Below are 26,991 nucleotides of genomic sequence, written 5' to 3' on the forward strand. Positions count from 1 at the left end.
CGCTTCTGCCTGCCCGGTTCGGCCCTATCCCACTGTTTATACAAGTCTGTCACTTTGACATCCCCGAAGTCCAGTTCATAGAACTTCCGGAACATCTCCCGCAGCAGAGCCTGGTATAACAGCTCGGTTTCCCGGGGACACCACGTAGGTAGGCGGACTTCTGTCAGATTTAGCACCACTGATGCCACTGCGTAGTATACCCCCTGATAAAATAGTTTCTCGGTAGGGACCAACACTAAACCATTCCCCGGCCCCCTGTTTGTTGTCGGGCACTCGTGTGGGACGGTGGGCTTGGCCGTGGGTGGGGGCTTCCTTTCCCGAACTACAAGTTCAGTGGCATTTACTGGTACCCGGGGATTAGGGATCACACACGCCTCCCCGCTGCGATCCCATACCACCCCATCCCCGACATCCTGCCACCACCTATAAAAAGCAATGGAGATCCCCTCTGAACACACGCGAGTGGATCCCCACATACACAAATAAATTCCTTGGTCGTACGCCCACCATTTCTCCCAGCACACCGTTACCCCGCCGGATGACCCCATGATGGTTCGGTAGGTATCATTATCCAGACGTTCCCAGTCCGAGTGTCGGTCTCTCATTTCCCTCTTGAGCTTTCTGAGCCACCACCACCGTCCCAGAGGTATGTCCCCTTGCCAAGTTAGGCATACCTTCCTGCCTTCTGTCACTCTCACTCTGGAAGTGGCCAGTGATCTCCGGGCAGGGGATGGAGGCCTCTCCGTAGGTAAAGTCCTTATGGTTGGAGTACTTGGTGGAGTTCAATCCCAACCACCCAGGCCATTTCCCCTCGTGGGAGTGGGTGACCCGGCCATCCGCCACCGGAGTCCCTTCTCCTGTGATCACTGTCGGCGCTCTGCCCCCGGAGCATCCGAAAACCAGGGAGTCCTCGGTCTCCCCTCGGTGCCCGGTGCAGATCCTTAGCGATACCAGCATCACTAACATCCAGTAGGGAGGTGTTGACATCTGAAAGGCAAGAAGAACATGGCCTTGCCTTGAGAGACCTCTCCAGGCTCGGCCCGCGTAACATGTTCCAAACACAAAAATGCTGTACCCAACCGTCACTGCCTTACCTAAACACATATACTCACAACACAAAGTAACAAAACAGGAAGGGAAAATATACACACCGCCACCCGTCCCCGGGTGGCCAGGCTATATCCTGTCACTGTAAAGGCGTCGTCGACCACTTGGCTGACCGTACCCTGGGGACCAGGATGTCCTCCGCTGAGGGGCTCGTATGGTCCCCCTTAATGAGTCTTGTGCTGCCCTCCAAGGCCGTCCCGAGCCCCGGATAATCGGTGGGAGACCCTTGCTATTGCAACAGAGCACCCTCCCTGTTGTCTTTCGCCTTATCAGTCTGGGGCTGGAGGCTAAGTAAACAGGGGACCACGGCGCCCTGGGCTGTGGCACTCTGTTACTCCTCCTTACTGTCGGTGCAGAGTCCCATGTTATGGGCTGCAGTGCCATCTCCTCCACCTCTTGGGCTAGCCCCAGCTGATCCACCATGGGAGGTTCAGCTTCCCCTTGAACCTTGCTAATGGTAGAGCCTTTCTCCCTACTTCTGTTAGTGGGCTGGGAACCTCTACCCAGTGGTGGGATAGCCTTACAGGAACAGTGAACCAGCCCCGGCTGTAGAGCTTCGGGGCCCGCTGCCTCCTCCGGAGCCTCCAAATCCACCGGGGCCTGTTCTTCCCTCAGTGCCTGATTCCCTTCCCTTGCTCGTCCCCTCTGTTTTTTACCTCTTTTGGGGTCAAACAATTTACACTGATTAATGTGATACCACTTCACCCGGCGAGGCAATCGAACCGCATAGACCATAGGGCTAGCCTTGTCGACTATGCTATATGGTCCCATATATAATGCTTCAAAAACCCCGACCCGAGCATAGTTCCTCACCATGACCTGGTCCCCTATCTCCCATTCGTGGTGTTTGCTGGGTTCTAGCAGCAATCGGTTACTCTGATGCTGTCTGCCCATGTTACTAGCAGCCTGCCAGTGAATCTGTTTCAGGTGTTCAAACAGGTTCCTGACAAACTGGTCCCGGTTCACCTCTCGGAGCTGCCCTTCGGTGAGAACCGGCGCCAACACATGCACTGGGGTTCTCATGATCCGGCCCGTCATCAGCTCATGGGGTGAGTACCCTGTGCTCTTTGACTGACTGGCCCGGATTCCCATGAGGACCAACGGTAAGACCTCCACCCACTTGTTCGGTGAGTCTCCCGTCTCCTTGCGCAGCCTTTCCTTTAGGGTCCGGTTCAGGCGTTCTACGGGGCCTGAGGACTGAGGGTTGTAGGCGACATGCCATTTGGCTCTTATCCCCAGCACCTTTAGGGTGGCCTGCATCACCTGGCCGGTGAAGTGGCTTCCTCGGTCGGACTCCACGATTTGAGGTAGACCCCACCGAGAGAACACCTCCCTCACCAGGATTTTTGCAGTCCCCACCGCGGTAGCTGTTCGGCAAGGGAAGGCTTCCACCCACTTGGAAAACACATCCACCAGGACAAGGCAGTATTTATAACCTCCCTGGGCGGCCGGTAGGGGTCCGATGTAGTCGATCTGGATCGACTGCCATGGTCCCTCTACCCGCCTGACGTGTCCTATAGACGCCTTCCTTTTCTGAGGGTCTGGATTGTTTGCAGCGCAAACCAGACAGCCCGCACAGAAGTTGCGAACGTCTTCCCGAAGGCCTGGCCACCACCCTGCCTTTTCTACCCGTTGCCAGGTAGATTCTGGCCCAGGGTGTCCCTCACCTGGACCCTCATGGGCCAGCTGAAGGAATTCCCTCCGGTGTTGTGGCGGCACTACCCATTTGTCCCCTTTAAACAACATGCCTTCCCGCACAGCAATATCTACAGCACTGTATGGGCCCTCTGCCTTTTCCCCCCTTTTGATAGCAGCCAAGGCAGCCTTCAGGACTGGATCCTGCATCTGGACTACTTTAAGGTCCAGGGCCACAGCCGCCCCTACGCTCCCTTGTGTCCCTGGCTTGCTTCTTGCTGCTGCTATCCTGCCTGCCTCGTATGGGTCCCATGGGCGACCTGTGCGAGCACCTTCCCTTGCCAGCAGGTCTGCCTGCTGGTTACCTTCCCCCCGTGGCTCAGTTTTGGAGTGGGCCTTTACCTTATGGATATATACATCCCCGGTTTCTCTCACTGCAGCCACGATCTTTTCTAGCAGGGGTTTGGTCACAAGGGGCTTCCTACCCGCAGAGGTGTACTCCCGGCGTGACCAAATCGCCAGATACTCTGTACATGAATTGCAAGTGAACATGCTGTCCGAGCAAATCGTGTATGGGGTAGGGAATTCCTCGGGGTGTGTGACCACATACATCACCGCCGAGAGTTCCGCCTGCTGGGCGCTCAGGGTGCATGGGAGTTTAAGAGCCAAGGCAATTCCTGCCTTGGGATCCCAAACTCCGCAGCCCGTGAGTCTTGTACCCGCGGACACTGAACTGGAGCCATCAACATAGATCTCGCGGCCTGTGGGGTGTATCCCTGCCCGAAATCCAAAGTTAATGTCCCATACCTCCTCCACAGAGCATCGATGCGGCTGCCCTGGATAGATTAAATTTGCTGCGAGCCTGGGCTCGCAGAGGCCCTTGACCTTTAAAGTCATTTGGGAGAGGAGGAGGGTCCAGCGAGTGATTCTAGCACTGCTCACTGTCCCGTCCTTAATCCTCCCGTCCAACAGCATCTGCGTCGGGGTATGATGGGTGAGGAGTGTAATGGGGGATATTCCGGTAAAGATCTGAGCTCTCTTTACTGCCCAGTGGGTGGCAAGCAAGTGCCTCTCACAATTGGAGTATCCCTTTTCTACCTCCGTGAGGACCCTGGAGGAGTACACCACTGGTCTCAGCTGACCGTTTTGCCCCTGGAGCAACACTGCACTTAAGCTGTCGCCACTGGCTGCCACCTCCAGGAAGAATTCCTCACCCCCATCAATTGCCCCGAGGGCTGGTGCTACCTGCAGGTCTCTCTTAAGACGGACAAATGCTGCCTCACAGCCCTCGTCCCATTCCCACTCGACCCCCTTATGTAGGAGTCTGAGCAGAGGGGCGGCAGTGGCTGCATAGTCCTCGATGAAGTCCCTACAGTAGCCAGTGATTCCCAGGAAAGACCTTACCCCCAACACATCCCTAGGGACAGGGAGTTCCTGCACTGCCTTTCTTCTAGCCTCATCAATGGCCCTTTCTCCTGCCCTTATCGTCAGGCCCAGGAATTTTACTTCTCCTAGACCTATCTGGGCTTTCTTGGGGTTAACTTTAAAACCCCCTTCCTTCAGTAATACCAGCAGTTCGGCCAGCAGTGGACCGTGTTCCTCACTGCTGTCTGTGAACAACAACAGGTCGTCCACATACTGGACCAGCTGGTGTGGCTGGCTGAAGCCTTTTAAGCAGTTCGCCATGCATTGGTGAAAGATGCTGGGACTATTATGAAAGCCCTGTGGGAGGCAGCTCCATGTATACTGCTGTTCCCGGAAGGTGAAGGCAAACTTGTACTGGTCTTCCCTCCGTACAGGGATAGACCAGAACCCGTTGGATATGTCCAACACTGTGAACGTGGTTGCGGATGCAGGGATTTCCCCGATCAGATCCGCAACCGCCGCTACTGTGGGGGCACAAGCTGGGATGTTTTTATTGAGCACCCTATAATCCACCGTAGCCCTCCAAGAATTATCCGGTTTCCTAACCGGCCAAAGCGGGGAGTTGACATGGGTGGCTATGGGTCTCAAAACACCCTGCTCGACAAGCGAGCTTAAAGCTGTCTCCAAGTCTGCTTCTGCCTCTCGGGGAAAGCCATACTGCTTTTGCGGGCGCGACATGGGATCCCCATCTATTCGAACCTCCACTCCTGTGACTCTCCCACAGTCGTGTTTATGGGTGGCAAATGCTGCAAGATTTGCTTGCACATAGGCCCGGTACTCGGCCGGGGTGTTACCGACCAGAACCTCCAGGTCGTAACCCCCTTTTGGCTTCATTGTACACAGAGTCCCTTTTCCCTGTTTCTTATCAATAACCATGACTTCTCCCTCTGCTCCCGTGCCCACTGTGCCCCATAGACAGTGATTCCTCAAGTCTACTAGGATCTGGCGAGCGATGATAAAATCAGCCCCCAAGATCCCTTTTCCCACCTGCTCCCAGTTCATCAGGACGCACTTCCATTGTGTTTGGAGTGCTCCTAAACGAACTGCAAGCGGGACTGAGAAAAACCCAGCCTTCTCATTACCTGTGAACCCAACTAGTTGATACGGCACCCCGTTTGATAGAGGTGAGGTTGCGGGGTCCTCCGAATGGACTATCGTGCTGGAAGCACCAGTGTCCAAAAGGTAGGTACCCAATACACCCTCAACCTCCATCTTGACCCAGGGTCGTCCCCAGGGGTCATATTCTAGTGGGCACAGGTATGCAGGCTGGGTCTGGGCTAGTCACGGTCTCTGTACTGGCAGGGTTGCTGGTGCTTCCCTGCCTGTTGCCGTGGCTACCTTCCCAGTCCCCTCTAGCGCTGTCCTCACTGCAGCTACTATCTGGTCAAGGGATAGTGAGGAGCTCACTCCACTTCCCTCACTCTGGGCGGCTCCTGAAGGACTTCTCCCCCCATATCTCTTTACTGGGCTCCTGCAATCCCTTTTAAAATGCCCAGCTTTCCCGCACCCGTAGCACACACCCTCCTTATCAATCGAGTGGCCACCCTCCTGGTGCCATTCCCTTTTGGGAATCGAGTTGGGCTTTACTTCATTTACCCGACCTTTGGAGGTTTTCTCCTCCTCCCCTCCTCCATTCCGTTGGACCAGTGCCAGTTGCCTGACCACTGCTTCCTCGGTGAGGTTGGGGTCCCGGGAATCGAACCACAGTTCTGCCCTGGCCTTGAGCCGGGGCAAGCAGTTTGCCACCAGCATCCTCAGCCAGCGGCCAGTCTGTACCGCGGAAAGATTCGCCCGGTCGAGGAGCTCCCCACAGGCTGCGTGGTATACCACCCACAGCCTGTCCGCAAACGCCTGCGGGGTTTCCCCTGCGAGCTGCCTTGTCCTTTCGACCCGTTCGAAAGGACTGCTGTCATCGAAGCCCATAGCCTCAAGGACGGCCCTCTGGACCTCAGTAAATGTACGCTGTCCTCTCCGGCATTCTGCCGGTAGGGCCTGGTACAATTTGCTGTCCAGAGAGAAGAGCAGCAGCTTGGCTGTCTCTTCCTCGTCGCACCCATTAATTTCCCCTGCCTGCATCACCTCCATGAAGTGGATAGACGGGTCCCCGCTGTGAGTGAGTTTGGCCAAATGGGCCACCATGGCCCTGAGTGATTGAACTCCATGGGGAATAATAAAGTCGCTCTCCAGCGCTCCCCGACCTTGGCCACCTGCCTGTGGAGGACCGTACTTGCGCTGCCTGACCGGGCACATCCGCCCTGGTTCAGGATCTTTCTGCGCTGGTCCCTCTACCTCCGGCTGTCCCACCATACCCGGTGCAGCAGACAGTGCCTGGTCACCTGATCCAGCCTTTAACTGACCCTCGGCTGGAGCCTCACATCCCTGCTGCTGAGCGGGACACATTGGTCCTGCCCCCAGCCCTGGGTATGCTACTACCTGCGTGCCCCGCCCCTCCTGGTACCCCACCGGACAAACCACCGGTGCCTCAGGAGGCGGTCGGGCGTCTCTTGCCTTTGGATTCTCCTCTACCCCCCAATACTCTCCTTTGTCCCCTGTGGACCCTCCAGGTCCTATCAGGGCGACCATCCCCTTTGCCTGGGATAAAGCGTGGGTGAGAGTTTTAATCCTCTCCTGGCAGGGACCGTGATCTGCGAACTCACTGCTACTGGCCACTTTATAGGCTGCCTGTACGTCTTTTAATTTATTCTCCAGTTCCCAAATTTTCTGGGTGTGCCGAGAATTCTGTTCCCGGAGGGACCCCTCACTACCCTTGGCCTCAGTGACCTGACACTGAAGATAGTCCCGGCTATTTCGGAAGGTCTCCTCCAACTGCCGGTTCCTTTGCTGCTCCCCAGCTAATTCGGCCAGCAGGTTGTCCCCAACCACAGCCCGGATAGCAGAGAGCTCCTCTGATTTCTGAAGATTCTGTTCCAAGTCCTTCACCCGCTGGTCGAGCTTTCGGACTTGGCGGGTGAGGCAGATAAGCCAGATGGCCTTTTCCACCTTGTGGTTGTGGTCCTTCCCTGCTGTCCACTGAGCAGCAGCATCCACTGGGCGCTCTGCCCGAGTGAGGGCTTGTACCCAAGGTTTGGTGAGGTTCACCTTGCCAAAAATGTATGAGGAAATTCTCTCCTCCATTTTAGTTTCCTCTCTTATCACCTCATCTGTTATATTAACATCTCCTGTTTGCTTATGTCCCTTCGTGGTCGCCATGTTCTGTAAGGGGTTTTCACAGGGTTGTTGTTGTGCCTTGGGTGTCTCTCTCTGGGCTTCTGCCCTCACAGCTTATGCCTGGCCTGTGAGGTACCCTGAGTGCTGCAAGAGCACCCCTGGAGAGACTGTGTCCACAGCTTATGAAGGGGGTTTTGAGACTCGTGCGTCCCCACAGCTTATGCCTAGCCTGTGAGGCACCTGTGAGTGTCAAACACTCCTAACCCCTTCTTCCCTAGCCTGTGACACACAGTTGAGCGTTTTCGAGGCGCTCCTAGCTTCCCTTACACGGTTCTGACATAAGACTCACGATCAGGAGATGTAATACAATAGAACTGAGACAAGGTGATTCCAAGAGGAACTTTAGGCTTCCAATTTATTTGGCAAGGTGTAACTCAACAAACAGCAATACACCAACAAAACAATCCCCCGAAATCCCACTAAAACGGACACAACGAAAATCTTTACACCAGTTTAGCAGTACAATGCCCAACCTCCCACCTTTCCTGGCCTAACTGAGTTGGGAGTTCTGGGGACCAGAGGTTATACTCACTACTGTGCCTTCTGCAGTCTGGTGGTTTGTTTCTTCTATCTTCAGTGTCTTCGGACACTGGTTTTCCTTCCGTGTCGAGAGGCCTGTGGTTGTGGTTGTTGAATCACCAGGGCAGGGAAAATCATCACTCCTCTCTCTCACTACGTCAGAAACCCCTTTTTTATAGCCAGATTATCCAGTCCGCCTCTCCTGCTGTAGTCGATTCTTCTCATTGGTGGACTTTTGATTTTGAAAAATGCAACAGTTTGAGGTTTTTAGGTTTTTTTTTCCCCCACTGATCTTAACCTACTCAAGGTTTGAGTGGGTGTTGATTGCATTGGCCTCCTGTAGCCATTGTGCTAGTCTGGCCTGAGCCAGATATTTCTATGCCTGATGAAAAAGGTGTTGGAATATGTATGTGGCATTGTTTAAATGCTAATGTTTTCAAGGGGCAAGTTTCGAGGGTATACAGTTCCCAGACAATTTGATTAGTTCCAATGTCCAAACTGGCCCTTTTGATATTGACTCCACCCCTTTTCTTGCAGACCTTAAAAAAAATCCCAAATTCGATTAAAGTTCATAGTTTCTTCCATGTGCACTTTAGGATTTCAAACTTTCTGGTAGATAGTTCCAAATTAAATTCCCTTTCCTATGAGTCCAAACATGGGGGGGGGGGGGTCTCCATTTGTGTCCCAAAGTTTTCCTTCCATCGGTTTCAATTCACAGCACAGACTGATCCCACAGCCCTTTTCCTTCTGGGTAAAATGAGGGGGTTTTCGTCCTCCCCTACACTTGGCATGTGGCCCCTGCTCCAAGAGAATGACTTTCCCTCAGTAATTGAATACTGCACCTGTAGGCAAACAGGGATGCTACAGAAACACTTCCTTTATTTACAGGAACTATGCTAATATACTTGTTAATTATTATGTTATTCAAGACAACAGAAAAAGATCAGAGATTATAAATAGTAGTAGTATGTTTTTTGAGCCTCAGAGTTAATGTAGCAGGTTCACAGGATTTTGAATGAACTAATGCTGCTCAAGAATGTCCTCTTAGATGATTCGACAAGGATGGAGAACACATCCAATCACAGTGCCCCATCCTCACCCTTGGCACATCAGCCATGGTGTCTTCAACACAATGGATGAACTGTGTTAAGATTATTTTTTTCAAATGAAGCCTTGTTTTATATTGCTGTGAAGCAACATTTAATCTGTTGATCACAAGTACTTTGGGTGAGAGGTGATCAGGAAACCTGTCCCCAGGCCTCCACCAATGGTAATTTCTACCAAAGGGCTTCAGGATTCTGTTGTTGATATTCCTGTTGATTTTTCCGTTTCCCGAAAGAGAGAGAGCAAGAGAAAATGAAAGAATGAAAGAAAGAAAGAATGGTAGATCAAATCAAAGCCCTTATGCTTCATAAGAGTCACTCAATTAATCAAGCAACTTCAGTATAATAGACCGATGAACAAGGTCAGAGAATGTGGAGTCAAAGGAAAAGTAGCAGAATGGATAGCTAGCTGGGGTAAAAGGTTGCTATTCACAGTGGCAGAAGGTGGTTAGTGGTGTTCCATAAGGATCAGTGCTGGGACCACTGTTGTTCACAATTTATATTAACGATTTAGACTTTGGAATCAAAAACACAATGGCCCTGAAATCCCGCTCCACTGCTTCCCGCGGGCACTCGACAGAAAATGTTAAAATAGATGCGCACCTACCTGCTTCTGCTGTGCCCACCAGCGCTCCCGCTCCTGAGGTCTCCTCTCCCTGCGCATCGGAGCACGTGCACTTCGGGACGGACGTATGTTGGAGCTGGAGTCATGTGGCACGAGGCAGCCAATCCAGGTACAGTATTTTCTCATTCATAATAATGGGAAATCCGTAAGGAGGAGTTCTCATTATTGTGATTGAGAACCCTCCCCCCCAAACACGCAAACATAAATAAAAAATAGAAAAAAATACATCACATATTTAAGATTAATTTAAGTTAAAGTTAATAAATGTCTTAGAAAAAATATATATTTTCCGATTTTTTAAAAAAGTTTTTAAATTATGGTTTAAAATAAATTTACCTTAGTGGGAAGGGATTTTAACAGTAAAATGTGCTTTTTACATTTTATTTTTATCTGTTTTTGTATGTTTAAAACTCTTACGCTGGTAAAAGTAGGCTATGCACCTGCTTTTACCAGGCACAAGAGTTTTCAGGACATTTGCTGGGCAAGAGATGGGTAATTACTGTGGAGATACGAAAGATCTGCCAAGCCAGAGCTTGACAGATCGGAAAAGCCAGTTTTCAGTGCATGCACATTGTGCACTGAAAATTGTCTTTTGCAATGCCTTCCTGGGTCCGTACACATTCCGTACGGACCTGGGGAGGCCGTGATTTCAGGTTCCATTTCTAAATTTGTGGATTACACCAAATTGGAGGGGGATATTCAATACTGAGGAGGACTGCAACAAATTACAGGCCGACATTAATAAACTTGCAGAATGGGCATATAATTGGCAAATGAAGTTCAACACAGATAAATGTGAGGTATTACATTTTGGTAGGAAGAATAGGGAGGTCACTTATTACTTGGAGGGTGCGAGTCTGGGTGGGGTAAAGGAACAAAGGATCTGGGAGTACAAATACACAAATCACTAAAAGTTGCAACACAGGTTAGCAAGGCCATTTCAGAAGCAAACTAAGCACTACGGTTTATTTTTAGAGGTATATAAAATTGAAAAGTAGGAAAGTTATGCTAAACCTGAATCGAACCTTGGTTAGACCACACTTGGAGTACTGCATACAGTTCTGGTCGCCATATCATAAATAGGATATAGAGGCACGGGGGAGGGTGCAGAGAAGATTTACAAGGATGATATCAGACATGTGCGGGTATACATATCAGGAAAGGATGAACAGACTGGATCTCTTTTCTCTTGAAAAAAGTAGGCTGAGGGGTGACCTAAGAGATCTTTCAAATGATGAAAGCTTTTGACAGAGTGGATACAGAGAGAATGTTTCCACTTGTAGGGAAGAGGATAACTAGAGGCCATCAACATAAGATAGTGAGCAAGAAATCCAATAGGAAATTGAGAAGAAACTTCTTTACCCAAAGAGTGGTGAGAATGTGGAACTCGTTTCCACAGGGAGTGGTTGAAGTGAATAGACTAGATGCATTTAAGGAGAGGCTAGACAAGCAAATGAGGGAAAAGGGAATAGAGGATTATGTTGATAGATTTAGATGAGGAAAGATGGGAGGAGGCTCGAATGGAACATAAACACTGGCATGAACTGGTTGGGCTGAATGGCCTGTTTCTGTGTCATATTTTATGTAATGCAATCCTATTTAAATCTATTCTTGAAACAGATTATACAGAAACATACCTTTCTAATGTTGACAGCTATTCAGTTATTCAGTATTATGTTGAAGATTTTAAAGCAAATTAACCAGCTGGTATTTGTATGTGGCAGACCTGCAAGTGACGGTAACAGTACAGTTGAGGCAATCTGTACTTTCATAAAGAGAGCTGCCGCCCAGCAAGTTGATAAAGTTCAACTCTATCATGAATTCCAAGACAACACAAAAAACATCATCACCTTAGGAACATATTCACTGGATAGCAACAGCCTCTACGTCGATGGTATATGCTCACTTTAATTAAATATATATTTATTTTAACTTACACTGTAACGGGTTAAAACTTTATTTTATAGGGATTCTCTCTCCAGCTGCACTGCCATCCTGACACCACCTCTCTCACAAGTGATGCTCTGACCCCACTAATCTCCTGGTTCACCCTCATCCCGAGTCTGCTCGTTCTCTGTCACTCTTGGTCAGCTGCCTTTCACAGTCCTAATCTGCTGCCTCACATTCAATGTTGGTCTGGTGACGTCTCTTCCTCTTGTTCTACTGCCTCTTGCTCATTCATTCCTGGTCTTCTGCCTTCACTCACTCCTGATCTGTTTGCTCTCTCATTCCTGATCTGTTAGCTCTATCTTGCTATGGCTCTGCTGGCTCTTACTCACTCATTCCTAAATCAAAGTGACAAAAGAGCCAAAACACGCATTAATTAATTTTTAAGAAGAACCTGATGGTCAGATTCCATTTTTGCATTTTGAGACATTCAATTTCTAATAAAATGTGAAAAAGTTATAAAACCTTCACATGTTTTTGAAAGCATTTATATCAATCTCATGTAATTAATTCTAGTTTTAAAGGAAATTATTTTAACTAGCTTAAGTCATCCTTTACAAATATATTTGTTTTTTCAGGTTACCATGAATCAGCTGTTTTAACCAGTAAGTATGATCATTATTTATCTGCCCAATTAATATAGCACTTGAATATCTCTACAAAGGTAAAATGAACTCGTTTCACATGTAATTTTACAACAGCTTGACCTGAGACAAGGATCTAATGGGAAGATATCCTCCACATGTTAGGCATTGTGAAATCATAAGCACATCCTTGAGAGATTTGTTTAGGATTCTGTTCAGCTAATAACACAGAGTAAATATTCCATACAATTACATTTAGAAATGGAATTCCCAGTTTCTGAAAGGTCTGGTGAGTGGAATAAATGATCATCCAATTCAGTATAACCAGTGAGTTTTTAACTCAGGTGCCTGTTGATGTATTACAATCACTATATTGTAACTGTACCGATGAAATATTCATTCCTTTATTTATTGAAAAAGAACTGTGTAATAATGATGTCCAAATATTCTACATCTCCAGCAGTTACCAAATAAATCTACTTGTTTAAATCCCCAATGTAAAATGCATTGGTTAGTTATGGTTACTTATCAAATGAATTTGTGTTGAAAAGTAAACATCAAACACAACTGTCCTTTTGATCAAATTCCCCAGTTCACCAATAACATGTGCAGGAAGAGATTGGTCATGAAATGCTACTGTGGGATATTAGTATACGAATATTTAACATCTTCATCTGAATATTCTCTTTGATATTTTATCACAAATATTAATCCCTTCAAAATAAATGTGTTTTAATGTCTCTGCCAAAATATCAGAGTGGAATTTCAAGTGAATGTATTGTGGAAGAAGAGAATAGAGGGATATGAGGCTGAGTGGGAAGACGAACTTAGAGTGAGAGGAAACTCGCGTGGACTATAAACATTGCAAAGATCAGTTGGTCACAATGGCCTGTTTCTGCGCTGTACATTTGGGCCGAAATTTACCGTGCCCGAAGAGACGGCTACCGCAGAGTTTGGACGCTCGACCGAAAAAATCGATTCGCTGCCACAGTCGAGAGCTTTTCTCGCTCCGTGCCATATTCAGCTCAGGGTGGGGGTCATCAATGGTGCACACTTCTGCCGGAAAAGGCAGGGTGAAGCCAGAGTAACGGAGAAGTTTCGTGTGGTAAGAGACGCAATGGCCGGGCCGCTGGAAATCGGACACCACCGGGATTTTCAGCTATAAAAGGTCAGAGTTCTTCAGGCGGAGCCCCCGCCAGGTATCCAAATTGACGCTCGCACTTGACACCGCTGGAGTGTTGCTGGGATCTGCACCCTTTGGCAGGGAAATAATTGAATTAAGTTTTGCGTTGACTTTCAAATGTACTAAATTGTAGTCATGGTATTTGCTTCATTAAACCTGCTAATTGTTTAGTGGAGGCCTGTAAGCCTCATTGTGGGCTGCAGAGACCTGGTTGACAGGATTCTCTCTGAGGATGGGAGGCGTGTTGGGAGGACGATACCTGGTCAGACGCAGGGCGGCACGCAGGAGAAGGTGTCGCCATCAGCTCCGTGCAGAGAGGCAGCGGGCAAGGGAGGCAGCAGCCATGGCTGCACAACAGAGAGAAGAGCGCGCAGATGTGCACAGACCTGCAGCTCGAGAGGGTGGCCAGGAGAGAGATGGAATCAGGTGGAGGGTGTGGGATTCTGCCCACTCCCCTCCAAATACTGGGAGAGGAGCCTTTCCAAAAAGAGCCTCCACAGGAGCCCGAGAATGAGGGAGACCAGGGAGATGGCCAGCAGGCAGCTGCCAGGGGAGGTGGCCAACGCAGACATGGGGGAAGGAGGCCATACCCTCAAAGGGTCTACAGACCTCAGTTCTCCTTCCTCCAGCTCACTGATGAGCAATGCCTGCGAAGGCTATGATTTCGGACGAAAGTACTGAGGGAGCCCTGCACTGTCCTGCGAGAAGATCTGGAGCCTCCAACATGCCTCAGGACCGCCCTAACCGTGGAGGCCAAGGTCACCATTTGCTTGAATTTTTATGCGATGGGGTCTTTTCAGTCTGCCACTGCAGACATTGGCAACGTCTCCCAATTCTCGGCACATCGGTGAATCCGGCAGGTTACAGATGCACTGAATAGGAGGAGGGTCCAGTACATCTCCTTCCCAATGACAAGGGACAAACAGGTGGATTTGCCCGAATGGCAGACTTCCCGAGGGTGCAGGATGCCATTGACTGTACACACGTTGGGCTGAGATCGCCACATCATCACCCCGAGATTTTTGTCAACTGCAAAGGCTTCCACGCGCAGAATATGCAGCTCCTGTGTGACCACCAGCGTCGGATCCAGGCCATTGATGCGAGGTACCCAGTCAGCAGCCGTGATTCATACATTCTGCGCCAGACCAGTGTGCCCGCCATCTTCACCGGGTCCAATCAGGATTGCAGTTGGCTGCTTGGGGACAAGGGATATCCCCTGTCCACTTGGCTGGTCACTCCACTGCGGAATCCCAGGACAGCGCCAGAGTATGCATACAATGATGCTCATTGTGCCATCATCGAGCAGTGCATAGGCATCCTCAAGCAGAGGTTCCAGTGCCTGGACCGCTCTGGTGGCATCTTGCAGAACTCTCCTCAATGGGTCTCCATAATCGTTGTGGTCTGCTGCATGCTGCACAACCTGGCCATCATGAGGGGACAGACGCTGGAGGTCGAACCAGCAGTACCACCTGAGGCGGGGGAGGAGGCGCAGGAGGAAGAGGAGGAGGAGAAGGAGGATCCCCGTCGCCCCAGAGCTAGGAGGCGTCATCCCCATCGCGACCCTGGAAGGGAGGTTCAGCTGCATTTCATAGCTGCTCGCTTCAGATAATCGCAACTGCACGTGACCCTTCAGGTCCCACTTTCAATGGACATCGTAATGAGTGCGTTAACGCAAAATTGCCCACTCCCAGATGAAACACCTGGCCAGGTATATGTGCAAAAAATATCCAAATCAGTGCAAAAACAGACCATAAAAAACAATACATATCCCTGTGCATCTCACTATAACACCTGTTACATGTGAATACCCAAACACTACGCCGAACTGTCATCCCTGTGGCTGCATCATGGGCCTGGGAAGGCTGCTGTGGTTGTTGTCTGGGGCCTACAGCTGTCCTTCTAGAACATCTTCGGAACAACACTGAGTCTGGAAGGGCCGGGTGCCGACTTGCCAGCACTCTCCTGGGAGGGTGTGTCCTCACATATATGGAGGTGCCTGACACTTACCCTGCAATCTCGCTCCATGCATTATGTACTGCCTGTCTGCCAGGTCTCCCCACGTCAGGAAACAGTATTATTCTTCTGTCCTCCACATCGTCCATCCGTGAACCTGTTGGCTCTCCTTGCACCTCTTACACCAGCCATCCTTACAAACTCCTTCCCCCATTTGTTCACTTTTGGAACTGAATATGGGGGTGGCCCAGCCACAAAAATATTTTGGCGCTAATGGCCACAAAAAGGTCGGGGGAGCACCAGCTTTCCAATGGTACTGAAATTCAGGGCCACATAATACCAAAAATTATATTGGTAGTTTTCAGCCACAATATCACAGGGGAGAATCATTTGCAAATGCACTTGCTGTTTTACTGCTGTTACATCATGGCTCTGTTTTATGACATAGTAATTTGTATTATACCTAAGTGTGACCAGAAGTTAGTTGTTTGATAATGCACATTTCTCAGTTTTTTATTTCAAGTTTCCTGTTTGCCTCAATAACAAGGTCAACTGCTTTCACAGTAACATCGACAACTGAATCAACAACAAATCCAAAGACAGCACACACTTCAACAAGTGGTGAACAGAATTGTCCACTTTTACCAGCTGTTTCATTCTGATCTCTTTCAATCTATTGCAAGATTACGTATACATAATAGTTGGACCTCTTCGTTGATGTCTGCCCTTGTTGGCAGTAGGCTCCCGAGGTATGGAAAATGGTCCACGTTGTCCAAGGCCTCGTCGTGGATCTTGATAAGCAGGGTGCAGTGCTGTGTGGCGGGGGCAGGTTGGTCGAGGACCTTTGTTTACGGATGTCGAGTGTAAGGCCCATGCTTTCGTACGATCAGCTCCTCTGGACGGGCCACATCGTCGACATGCCTCACACGATTCTCCCAAAACGAGTGCTGTACTTGGAACTCCGTCATGGCAAGCGAGCCCCAGGTGGGCAGAAGAATTGCTTCAAGGGCACCCTCAAAGCCTCCTTGAAAAAATATAACATCCCCACCGACACCTGGGAATCCCTGGCCCACGTCCGCCCAAAATGAAGGAAACTCATCCGGGAAAGCGCTAAACACCTCGAGTCTCTTCGGCGAGAGCAAGCTGAAGCCAAGCATCGACAGCGGAAGGGGTATACGGCAACTCATGCCTCCTATCCACCCGTCCCTTCAACCACCTGCCCAACCTGTGACATCGACTGAAGATCCCACATTGGACTCTTCAATCACCTGAGAACTCAATTTTAGTGTCGAAGGAAGCCATGCTCGACTCCGAGGAATTGCCTAAGATGATGACATAATAGTAAAATAATAACAAAATATTATTGTGGCAGTTTGTCAGCTACATTAATACAGGGGAGAAATATGATCAATGTCACATGTTGCGTTTCTGCAGTTGCAACACAGCAGAAAAGCAACAGAAGATAGCAATTCGAATGTTAATGCACATTTCTAAGTATTTTATTCCAAGTTTCCTGTTTGCCTCAATAACAATGTCAACTATATTCACAGCAACAACAGAACCATTAACTACAAGTACCCACACTTCCAGTGCAGCTCCGACCACTACATCAGCTCCCACATCAACAGCAGCAACAACTACAGAGAGCACTACTGAAGCATCGACAACTGTATTAACGACAAATCCAACAACAACACTCACTTCTACAAGTGGTGAGTATACTAGTCCACTTTTATCAACTGTTTCATTCTGATTCCACTCAATCAAATCGAGGATTAGAAATACATAATAAAATAATAATGATGGTCGTTCATCATCTACAATAATACAGGGGAGAAACATTTGCAATTCTCAATTGCTTTTTTTCTGCTGTTGCAACATGGCTATGTTTTATGATTGAGTAGTGCGCATTAGATCTGAATGTTAACAGAAGAGAGCAGTTTGAGTGTCAATGCAATTTCTGGGTACTTTAAGCCAAGTTTCCCATTTGCCTCAATAACATCAACTAATTCCACAGCAACAACAGAATCATCAACTATAAATACACGGACTTCCAGTGCAGCTCCGACCACTACATCAGCTCCCACATCAACAGTTACAACAGTGGTAACAACTCGAGGGAGCGCTACTCATGAATCAACGACAAATCCAACAACAACACTCACTTCAACAAGTGGTGAGACTAATAGTCCCCTTTTACCAGTTGTTTGATTCTGATCTCTTTCAATCTATTGCAAGATTAGGAGTGCATAATAGTAAAATAATAACAAAATATTATAGTGGTAGTTTGTCAGCTACAATAATACAGGGGAGGAACATGATCAATGACACTTGGTGCTTTTCAGCTGTTGCAACATGGCTCTGTTTTATGACTTTGTAATTTGCATCATATTTGTGAGTGTTAACAGAAGAAAGCAGTTTGAATGTTCATGCAAATTTCTGAGTATTTTATTCCAAGTTTCCTGTTTGCCTCAATAACAATGTCAACTATATTCACAGCAACAACAGAACCATCAACTACAAGTACACAGACTTCCAGTGCAGCTCCGACCACTACATCAGCTCCCACATCAACAGGTACAACAGTGGTAACAACTACAGGGAGCTCTACTCAAGCATCAATGACAAGCCTAACAACGACACTCTCTTCAATAAGTGGTGAGTATATGAGGCTACTTTTGTTAGCTGTTTCATTCTGATCCCTTTCAATCTAATGCAGGAATAAAAGTACATAATAAAAATATTATATGGTAAGGTCATTGCCGTAATAGGGCAGGTGCCTGCACCAATAGTGGTTCTACAGGGGCACCCACCAAGCAGAAGTAATATAATTTTGGAGTGGCACCAGACAGGGAGAATCCCAGGCCTGCCAGACCAACGAGAAAAGTGCTGCCAGAATCTTTAGAGAAGCTCCCAAGTCAAATGCCATTCAATCTGCACTAGGTTAAGCCTTCTCACAGCCTGGAACAGCAGCTGTGCCCGCTTTCTGCTGCTGGGCCTTACAGTGGCATATGTAGCTGGATTTGCGGAGGGCCCAATATCCCTCCATATACAGCCCAAACTAAGGTTAGGACATGGGGCACTGGGTAGCAGAAACCCCCGAGCCCGACCCAAGACTGCTGTGTCTAATTGAATTAAATTTTGAATGGAATTAACAGGGATATTTCCGTGGGTCTCCACCCAGGAGCACTGCATCGCCTCAATACTGCGACTTTTGGAAAATCAGACAAATTGGAGCTCGTGACTGTATCAGAGCATAAATGGGGTGTGTTCCTCTATCAGCGTGTTCTCCAACTTGTCCAATTTATGATAATCATTGTGCCTGGGTGGACGCCCAGTAAACACTCTCCTAGTAAGTTGCAATCCTTATTTGGATGCATTTAAATATTTTAACCTCAGTTTGCTTTGCACCTTTTTCTTTTATAGTGGAACCCCCCATTGTACCTGTAACAAACAAACCAGTTCAAGAAACTCAGAAAAAAAAATTTAATGTAACCTTCAATGTGCTCACACTGCCATTCACACCAAGTCTACAAAATCTCAGTTCCCCATTGTACACGGCTGAATCAAGCAACGTTCTTGACAAGGTAAGCATGTCATCGAAGTCATTAGGGCAGAAAATACTATATTTCATTGCACTTCTCATACTGAAATGTTAAATTTTAATTTCCTACAGCTCAATAATCTGTATCGCAATAGCAAAGTAAATTCAACATTCTTGAATTGTCAGTCTCTATCTTTCAGGTAAGAAATTAACTATTACAGTGAAAGTTCCGAGTTAAAATGAATGCACAACCTATATTAATGTTCAAATGGTGTATACTTATTACATAACGCAAAAAATCTAATTATATAGAGTTTAAGAAAATTCTATACTCGCTGTCGCAATCTGATGAGCTAATTTCCTAACTGTATTGTTGCAATCCCCACACACCCAATCTTCCTCAATTTAAGAATTGATCCTACTATTGCTCACACAACGAAAGCCACCCCAAATTACCATCATTGAGTGACTGTGACATACTTCATACATCTTGGCATGTGGCCCCTGCTCCAAGAGAATGACTTTCCCTCAGTAATTGAATACTGCACCTGTAGGCAAACAGGGATGCTACAGAAACACTTCCTTTATTTACAGGAACTATGCTAATATACTTGTTAATTATTATGTTATTCAAGACAACAGAAAAAGATCAGAGATTATAAATAGTAGTAGTATGTTTTTTGAGCCTCAGAGTTAATGTAGCAGGTTCACAGGATTTTGAATGAACTAATGCTGCTCAAGAATGTCCTCTTAGATGATTCGACAAGGATGGAGAACACATCCAATCACAGTGCCCCATCCTCACCCTTGGCACATCAGCCATGGTGTCTTCAACACAATGGATGAACTGTGTTAAGATTATTTTTTTCAAATGAAGCCTTGTTTTATATTGCTGTGAAGCAACATTTAATCTGTTGATCACAAGTACTTTGGGTGAGAGGTGATCAGGAAACCTGTCCCCAGGCCTCCACCAATGGTAATTTCTACCAAAGGGCTTCAGGATTCTGTTGTTGATATTCCTGTTGATTTTTCCGTTTCCCGAAAGAGAGAGAGCAAGAGAAAATGAAAGAATGAAAGAAAGAAAGAATGGTAGATCAAATCAAAGCCCTTATGCTTCATAAGAGTCACTCAATTAATCAAGCAACTTCAGTATAATAGACCGATGAACAAGGTCAGAGAATGTGGAGTCAAAGGAAAAGTAGCAGAATGGATAGCTAGCTGGGGTAAAAGGTTGCTATTCACAGTGGCAGAAGGTGGTTAGTGGTGTTCCACAAGGATCAGTGCTGGGACCACTGTTGTTCACAATTTATATTAACGATTTAGACTTTGGAATCAAAAACACAATGGCCCTGAAATCCCGCTCCACTGCTTCCCGCGGGCACTCGACAGAAAATGTTAAAATAGATGCGCACCTACCTGCTTCTGCTGTGCCCACCAGCGCTCCCGCTCCTGAGGTCTCCTCTCCCTGCGCATCGGAGCACGTGCACTTCGGGACGGACGTATGTTGGAGCTGGAGTCATGTGGCACGAGGCAGCCAATCCAGGTACAGTATTTTCTCATTCATAATAATGGGAAATCCGTAAGGAGGAGTTCTCATTATTATGATTGAGAACCCTCCCCCCCAAACACGCAAACATAAATAAAAAATAGAAAAAAATACATCACATATTTAAGATTAATTTAAGTTAAAGTTAATAAATGTCTTAGAAAAAATATATATTTTCCGATTTTTTAAAAAAGTTTTTAAATTATGGTTTAAAATAAATTTACCTTAGTGGGAAGGGATTTTAACAGTAAAATGTGCTTTTTACATTTTATTTTTATCTGTTTTTGTATGTTTAAAACTCTTACGCTGGTAAAAGTAGGCTATGCACCTGCTTTTACCAGGCACAAGAGTTTTCAGGACATTTGCTGGGCAAGAGATGGGTAATTACTGTGGAGATACGAAAGATCTGCCAAGCCAGAGCTTGACAGATCGGAAAAGCCAGTTTTCAGTGCATGCACATTGTGCACTGAAAATTGTCTTTTGCAATGCCTTCCTGGGTCCGTACACATTCCGTACGGACCTGGGGAGGCCGTGATTTCAGGTTCCATTTCTAAATTTGTGGATTACACCAAATTGGAGGGGGATATTCAATACTGAGGAGGACTGCAACAAATTACAGGCCGACATTAATAAACTTGCAGAATGGGCATATAATTGGCAAATGAAGTTCAACACAGATAAATGTGAGGTATTACATTTTGGTAGGAAGAATAGGGAGGTCACTTATTACTTGGAGGGTGCGAGTCTGGGTGGGGTAAAGGAACAAAGGATCTGGGAGTACAAATACACAAATCACTAAAAGTTGCAACACAGGTTAGCAAGGCCATTTCAGAAGCAAACTAAGCACTACGGTTTATTTTTAGAGGTATATAAAATTGAAAAGTAGGAAAGTTATGCTAAACCTGAATCGAACCTTGGTTAGACCACACTTGGAGTACTGCATACAGTTCTGGTCGCCATATCATAAATAGGATATAGAGGCACGCGGGAGGGTGCAGAGAAGATTTACAAGGATGATATCAGACATGTGCGGGTATACATATCAGGAAAGGATGAACAGACTGGATCTCTTTTCTCTTGAAAAAAGTAGGCTGAGGGGTGACCTAAGAGATCTTTCAAATGATGAAAGCTTTTGACAGAGTGGATACAGAGAGAATGTTTCCACTTGTAGGGAAGAGGATAACTAGAGGCCATCAACATAAGATAGTGAGCAAGAAATCCAATAGGAAATTGAGAAGAAACTTCTTTACCCAAAGAGTGGTGAGAATGTGGAACTCGTTTCCACAGGGAGTGGTTGAAGTGAATAGACTAGATGCATTTAAGGAGAGGCTAGACAAGCAAATGAGGGAAAAGGGAATAGAGGATTATGTTGATAGATTTAGATGAGGAAAGATGGGAGGAGGCTCGAATGGAACATAAACACTGGCATGAACTGGTTGGGCTGAATGGCCTGTTTCTGTGTCATATTTTATGTAATGCAATCCTATTTAAATCTATTCTTGAAACAGATTATACAGAAACATACCTTTCTAATGTTGACAGCTATTCAGTTATTCAATATTATGTTGAAGATTTTAAAGCAAATTAACCAGCTGGTATTTGTATGTGGCAGACCTGCAAGTGACGGTAACAGTACAGTTGAGGCAATCTGTACTTTCATAAAGAGAGCTGCCGCCCAGCAAGTTGATAAAGTTCAACTCTATCATGAATTCCAAGACAACACAAAAAACATCATCACCTTAGGAACATATTTACTGGACAGCAACAGCCTCTACGTCGATGGTATATGCTCACTTTAATTAAATATATATTTATTTTAACTTACACTGTAACGGGTTAAAACTTTATTTTGTAGGGATTCTCTCTCCAGCTGCACTGCAATCCTGCCACCACCTCTCTCACAAGTGATGCTCTGACCCCACTAATCTCCTGGTTCACCCTCATCCCGAGTCTGCTCGTTCTCTGTCACTCTTGGTCAGCTGCCTTTCACAGTCCTAATCTGCTGCCTCACATTCAATGTTGGTCTGGTGACGTCTCTTCCTCTTGTTCTACTGCCTCTTGCTCATTCATTCCTGGTCTTCTGCCTTCACTCACTCCTGATCTGTTTGCTCTCTCATTCCTGATCTGTTAGCTCTATCTTGCTATGGCTCTGCTGGCTCTTACTCACTCATTCCTAAATCAAAGTGACAAAAGAGCCAAAACACGCATTAATTAATTTTTAAGAAGAACCTGATGGTCAGATTCCATTTTTGCATTTTGAGACATTCAATTTCTAATAAAATGTGAAAAAGTTATAAAACCTTCACATGTTTTTGAAAGCATTTATATCAATCTCATGTAATTAATTCTAGTTTTAAAGGAAATTATTTTAACTAGCTTAAGTCATCCTTTACAAATATATTTGTTTTTTCAGGTTACCATGAATCAGCTGTTTTAACTAGTAAGTATGATCATTATTTATCTGACCAATTAATATAGCACTTGAATATCTCTACAAAGGTAAAATGAACTCATTTCACATGTAATTTTACAACAGCTTGACTTGAGACAAGGATCAAATGGGAAGATATCCTCCACATGTTAGGCATTGTGAAATCATAAGCACATCCTTGAGAGATTTGTTTAGGATTCTGTTACAGCTAATAACACAGAGTAAATATTCCATAAAATTACATTTAGAAATGGAATTCCCAGTTTCTGAAAGGTCTGGTGAGTGGAATAAATGATCATCCAATTCAGTATAACCAGTGAGTTTTTACCTCAGGTGCTTGTTTATGTATTACAATCAGTATATTGTAACTGTACCTGTTGTATATTCATTCCTTTATTTATTGAAAAAGAACTATCTAATAATGATGTCCAAATATTCTACATCTACATCAGTTACCAAATAAATCTACTTGGTTAAATCCCCAATGCAAAATGCATTGGTTAGTTATGGTTACTTATCAAATGAATTTGTGTTGAAAAGTAAACTTCAAACACAACTGTCCTTCTGATCAAATATCCCAATTCACCAATAACATGTGCAGGAAGAGATTGGTCATGAAATGCTACTGTGGGAGATTAGTGTATGAATATTTAACATCTTCATCGAAATATTCTCTTTGATATTATATCACAAGTGTTCTCCCCTTCAAAATAAATGTGTTTTAATGTCTCTGCCAAAATATCAGAGAGTGGAAATTCAAGTGAATGTATTGAGGAAGAAGAGAATAGAGGGATATGAGGCTGAGTGGGAAGACGAATTTCGAGTGAGAGGAGACTCGTGTGGACTATAAACATTGCAAAGATCAGTTGGTCTCAATGGCCTGTTTCTGTGCTGTATGTTCCATGTAATTCAATGTATTGAGCCTTCGTACACTAATATCCCAGGGCATCATTTCAAGCCATTGATTTTCAGGAAATAAACCAAAGTAACAACTTCATGGATTTGCATAATAATACCTATATTCAAATGTGAAAATAACATTTTCTCTCGTAGGGCATCAGACGTTACAGAGAAAAAAAAGATTCAAATGTACCATGGAGTCCTATCTCAGATCAGACTGTGGGCACTCAGACTGGTTGGATCTAAAAGCTAAACTAGTCAACATTACAAACAAGCAGACAATATTATCTTGTGCCCAGTGCTGCAGACAACAAAACATAATCATGGACAGCAGCTACTGTTCCCTTAAACTTCCAAGTAGCAGCTCACACCACAATGGCAAGATATTAGATACTCTGCTGCAAATGATAATTCTCATCAATTTAAAGCAGCTTTCAAATATGGGCAATGGTTTCACACCATCTCCCAAGGTTCAAACCTCTCAATCTTCTTTTCTGGTCATACAGATAATTTTGAGCTTGCTCATGAACGTAGATTTAAAAAATCATGTGCATGAGAGGTCTGACTGGTGAATATTACTGGACTAAAGAGAACCAAGTAATATTATTATTATTCTTCCAGCCGTATCTCCAACCCATGTTCCCTTCTGAGTGCAGCGCTATGGCTAAAGGGCAGGTGAATAGGACGCATGGAAAAAAAATTTCAAATGGCTGGCGTAGGCACGATAAGCTGAATGGCCTTCTTCTGCCTTTTGCGCTGTATTATTCTATGATTCTATTGAGGTGCTGATGTCTGTTGTAGTCTGAGTCTAATGTTCTCCTAATGTCTCTCAATAGCGATACCACCAACTGTGACCACTACACAAACTCCAGACCTGGAAGAGAAGTCCATTGATTTCAATGTGACATTTATTATCACAAACTTACAATTTACACAAGGTCTACAAGATTCCACTTCCTTGCCGTACATTTCTGCATCAAATGATATTTCTCAACAGGTAACTAATATATTATATTGACAATTATTACTTTCCAGATAAGGTAGTGGTGTGATATTGATTATGAAAAATAATTAACAGAAATATTTTTACGATCATTGAGAATTTCTCCATCTAACACTGTGATTGTGAATTTATTGCAGCTCACTGACCTGTACAACGAAAGCAAAATTAATGCACCATTTTCAAGTTGCAAAGTTGTTTCCTTCAGGTGAGGACATTTCACTATTATATACGGAAAATCTGCATCAACATTAATTGAAAATAAAAAGCTGCATTGCTCAAGGGTCAGAAGCTAGTAATTCATTGAATGATTTTTAAAAGTTTACAATTGTAAAATGTACCATTCATAGAGAAATATTCTCTGGCTGAATGAAAAAAAAGCAGAATTCTGCGGATGCTGCAAAATCTGAAATAAAAACAGAAACTGCTTGAAAAACAATAGGCCAGGCAGCATGTGAGGTCAGAGAAATAGCGTTAACATTTCAGATCAATGACCTTTCAGTTGTGCATACTGTTGTATGATCCCAATGCGGTTGTTTCATATTTGTTTTGCACTGGTATGTTTAAATTACCATTATACATTCACACAAATCACTTTTGAAATAATAGTTACTGAACTGTTTCCTTCATCATTTGCTCTTCCATCTTTTTGATGTTGGTTTACCCTGCTACACAGAAATGGAGGACAGGCACCTGTGTTTGAAACTTGTTATTTGAGGACAGTGACTGATATTGATTTATTTTAATTACTGTTACGCTGAATGATTGCAAATTCAATGAATTAAATACAGTATTGGCGAGGTTAGAATGCTAATTACAATGACCAATAACCTTTTCGGAACAATGTTTGCCATTCCGTTAACCTCGTTAACACATTTTGTTTTAACAGCCTGTCAAATGTTGATAACACCACTGTGTACGCAATCTGTACGTTCAGAAATGATTCCACCGCTCAGGAGGTTGATAAAGCTACTGTGTACCACGTGTTCAGAGACAACACAAAGAACATCTCCACCTTAGGAACATATTCACTGGACAATAACAGTCTCTATGTAAATGGTATCTATCATTTTGTTCCTTTAAATTTCATTTTACATATTAGAATATGTTATTGAGATTCCATTCAGTTGATCTCAAGCAATGCATCAATTTCATTCCATCCTTTAATGATGTCTTTCCACTTGGCACATTTCTCTCATAACACACGTAATTTATTTTTCAGGTTACCATGAATCAACTCCTTTACCCAGTAAGTAAGGTTTCTATTCTTAATTTCCTTAATGTTTTACCTTTTTAACACCGAGTCTTACAAGAAAGCAAATTATTTTCTCAACCCTGAAGATTTCCTCTGCATGTTAGGCATAGTAAAATCATATGCACATCCTTTAGAGATTTCTTTAGGATTCAGTTACAGCCAATAACACAGAATAAATATTCCATACAATTAAATTTAGAAATGGAATTCCCAGTTTCTGAAAGGTCTGCTGAGTGGAATAAATGATCATCCAAGTCAGTATAACCAGTGACTTTTTAACTCAGGTGCCTGTTTATATATTACAATCACTATAATGGGCCCAAGTTTCCACATGATTCGTGCCTGATTTTTAGGAGCAACTGGTGGAGAACGGACTATTTTAGAAATCGCAATTCTCCACATTTTTTTTTCTGCAGTTCTCGTCAGGTAGAACAGTTCTAGTTTAGAACAGAATTTTTTCTTCAAAAGGGGGCGTGTCCGGCTACTGACGCCTGATTTGAAAGTTTTCACAGTGAAAATGTACTCCAAACAAAAGTAGAATGGAGCCAGTGAAGATTTTTATAGAACTGAAAAAACCTGTTCTACACATTAAAAAATCAGGCGCAGGTTACAAATTAGGCGTCCAGAACGAGGTGGGGGGGAAGGGAACTCATTAAATTCGACAATAAATCCTTATTTATACTTCTACAAATATTATACAAATAAATCCAACCTGAATAAACATTTATAAGCCAAGAAAAGATTACATAAACCATCTTCCTACCTGTGTGAAAGTGCTTCAGCCAGGGAGAATTCTGCAGCCGTTCGTGTCGCTGAGTGGAGTGGGGAGAGAGAGAGAGAGAGAAGATGGAAAGAAGAGAGAGAGAGAGAGGGGGGAGGGAGAGAGAGAGAGGGGGGGGGGGGGAGGAGAGAGAGGGGGGAGGGAGGGAGAGAGAGAGGGGAGGGAAGGGAGGGGAGAGAGAAGGAGAGGGAGGGGGGGGGGAGGGAGGGAGAGAGAGAGGGGGAG

General features: G+C 45.4%; 1 protein-coding gene across 1 annotated transcript in view; it reads left to right on the plus strand.

Moving 5' to 3' along the window:
• The window catches only part of LOC139229014 (mucin-16-like), a 110,509-nt gene that overhangs the window by 21,687 nt on the left and 61,831 nt on the right, over positions 1–26,991 (plus strand). The window contains exons 14-26 of the mRNA XM_070860678.1: positions 11,367–11,536; positions 12,168–12,194; positions 16,860–17,021; positions 17,327–17,485; positions 17,809–17,967; positions 18,736–18,896; positions 18,986–19,053; positions 22,012–22,181; positions 22,813–22,839; positions 24,567–24,727; positions 24,871–24,938; positions 25,620–25,789; positions 25,953–25,979. Coding sequence (XP_070716779.1) covers positions 11,367–11,536; positions 12,168–12,194; positions 16,860–17,021; positions 17,327–17,485; positions 17,809–17,967; positions 18,736–18,896; positions 18,986–19,053; positions 22,012–22,181; positions 22,813–22,839; positions 24,567–24,727; positions 24,871–24,938; positions 25,620–25,789; positions 25,953–25,979 — 1,529 coding nt within the window. The remainder of the gene's footprint in view (positions 1–11,366; positions 11,537–12,167; positions 12,195–16,859; positions 17,022–17,326; positions 17,486–17,808; positions 17,968–18,735; positions 18,897–18,985; positions 19,054–22,011; positions 22,182–22,812; positions 22,840–24,566; positions 24,728–24,870; positions 24,939–25,619; positions 25,790–25,952; positions 25,980–26,991) is intronic.

This window comes from Pristiophorus japonicus, chromosome 18 (assembly GCF_044704955.1).
Source record: "Pristiophorus japonicus isolate sPriJap1 chromosome 18, sPriJap1.hap1, whole genome shotgun sequence".
NCBI classification, from domain to species: Eukaryota; Metazoa; Chordata; class Chondrichthyes; family Pristiophoridae; genus Pristiophorus; species Pristiophorus japonicus.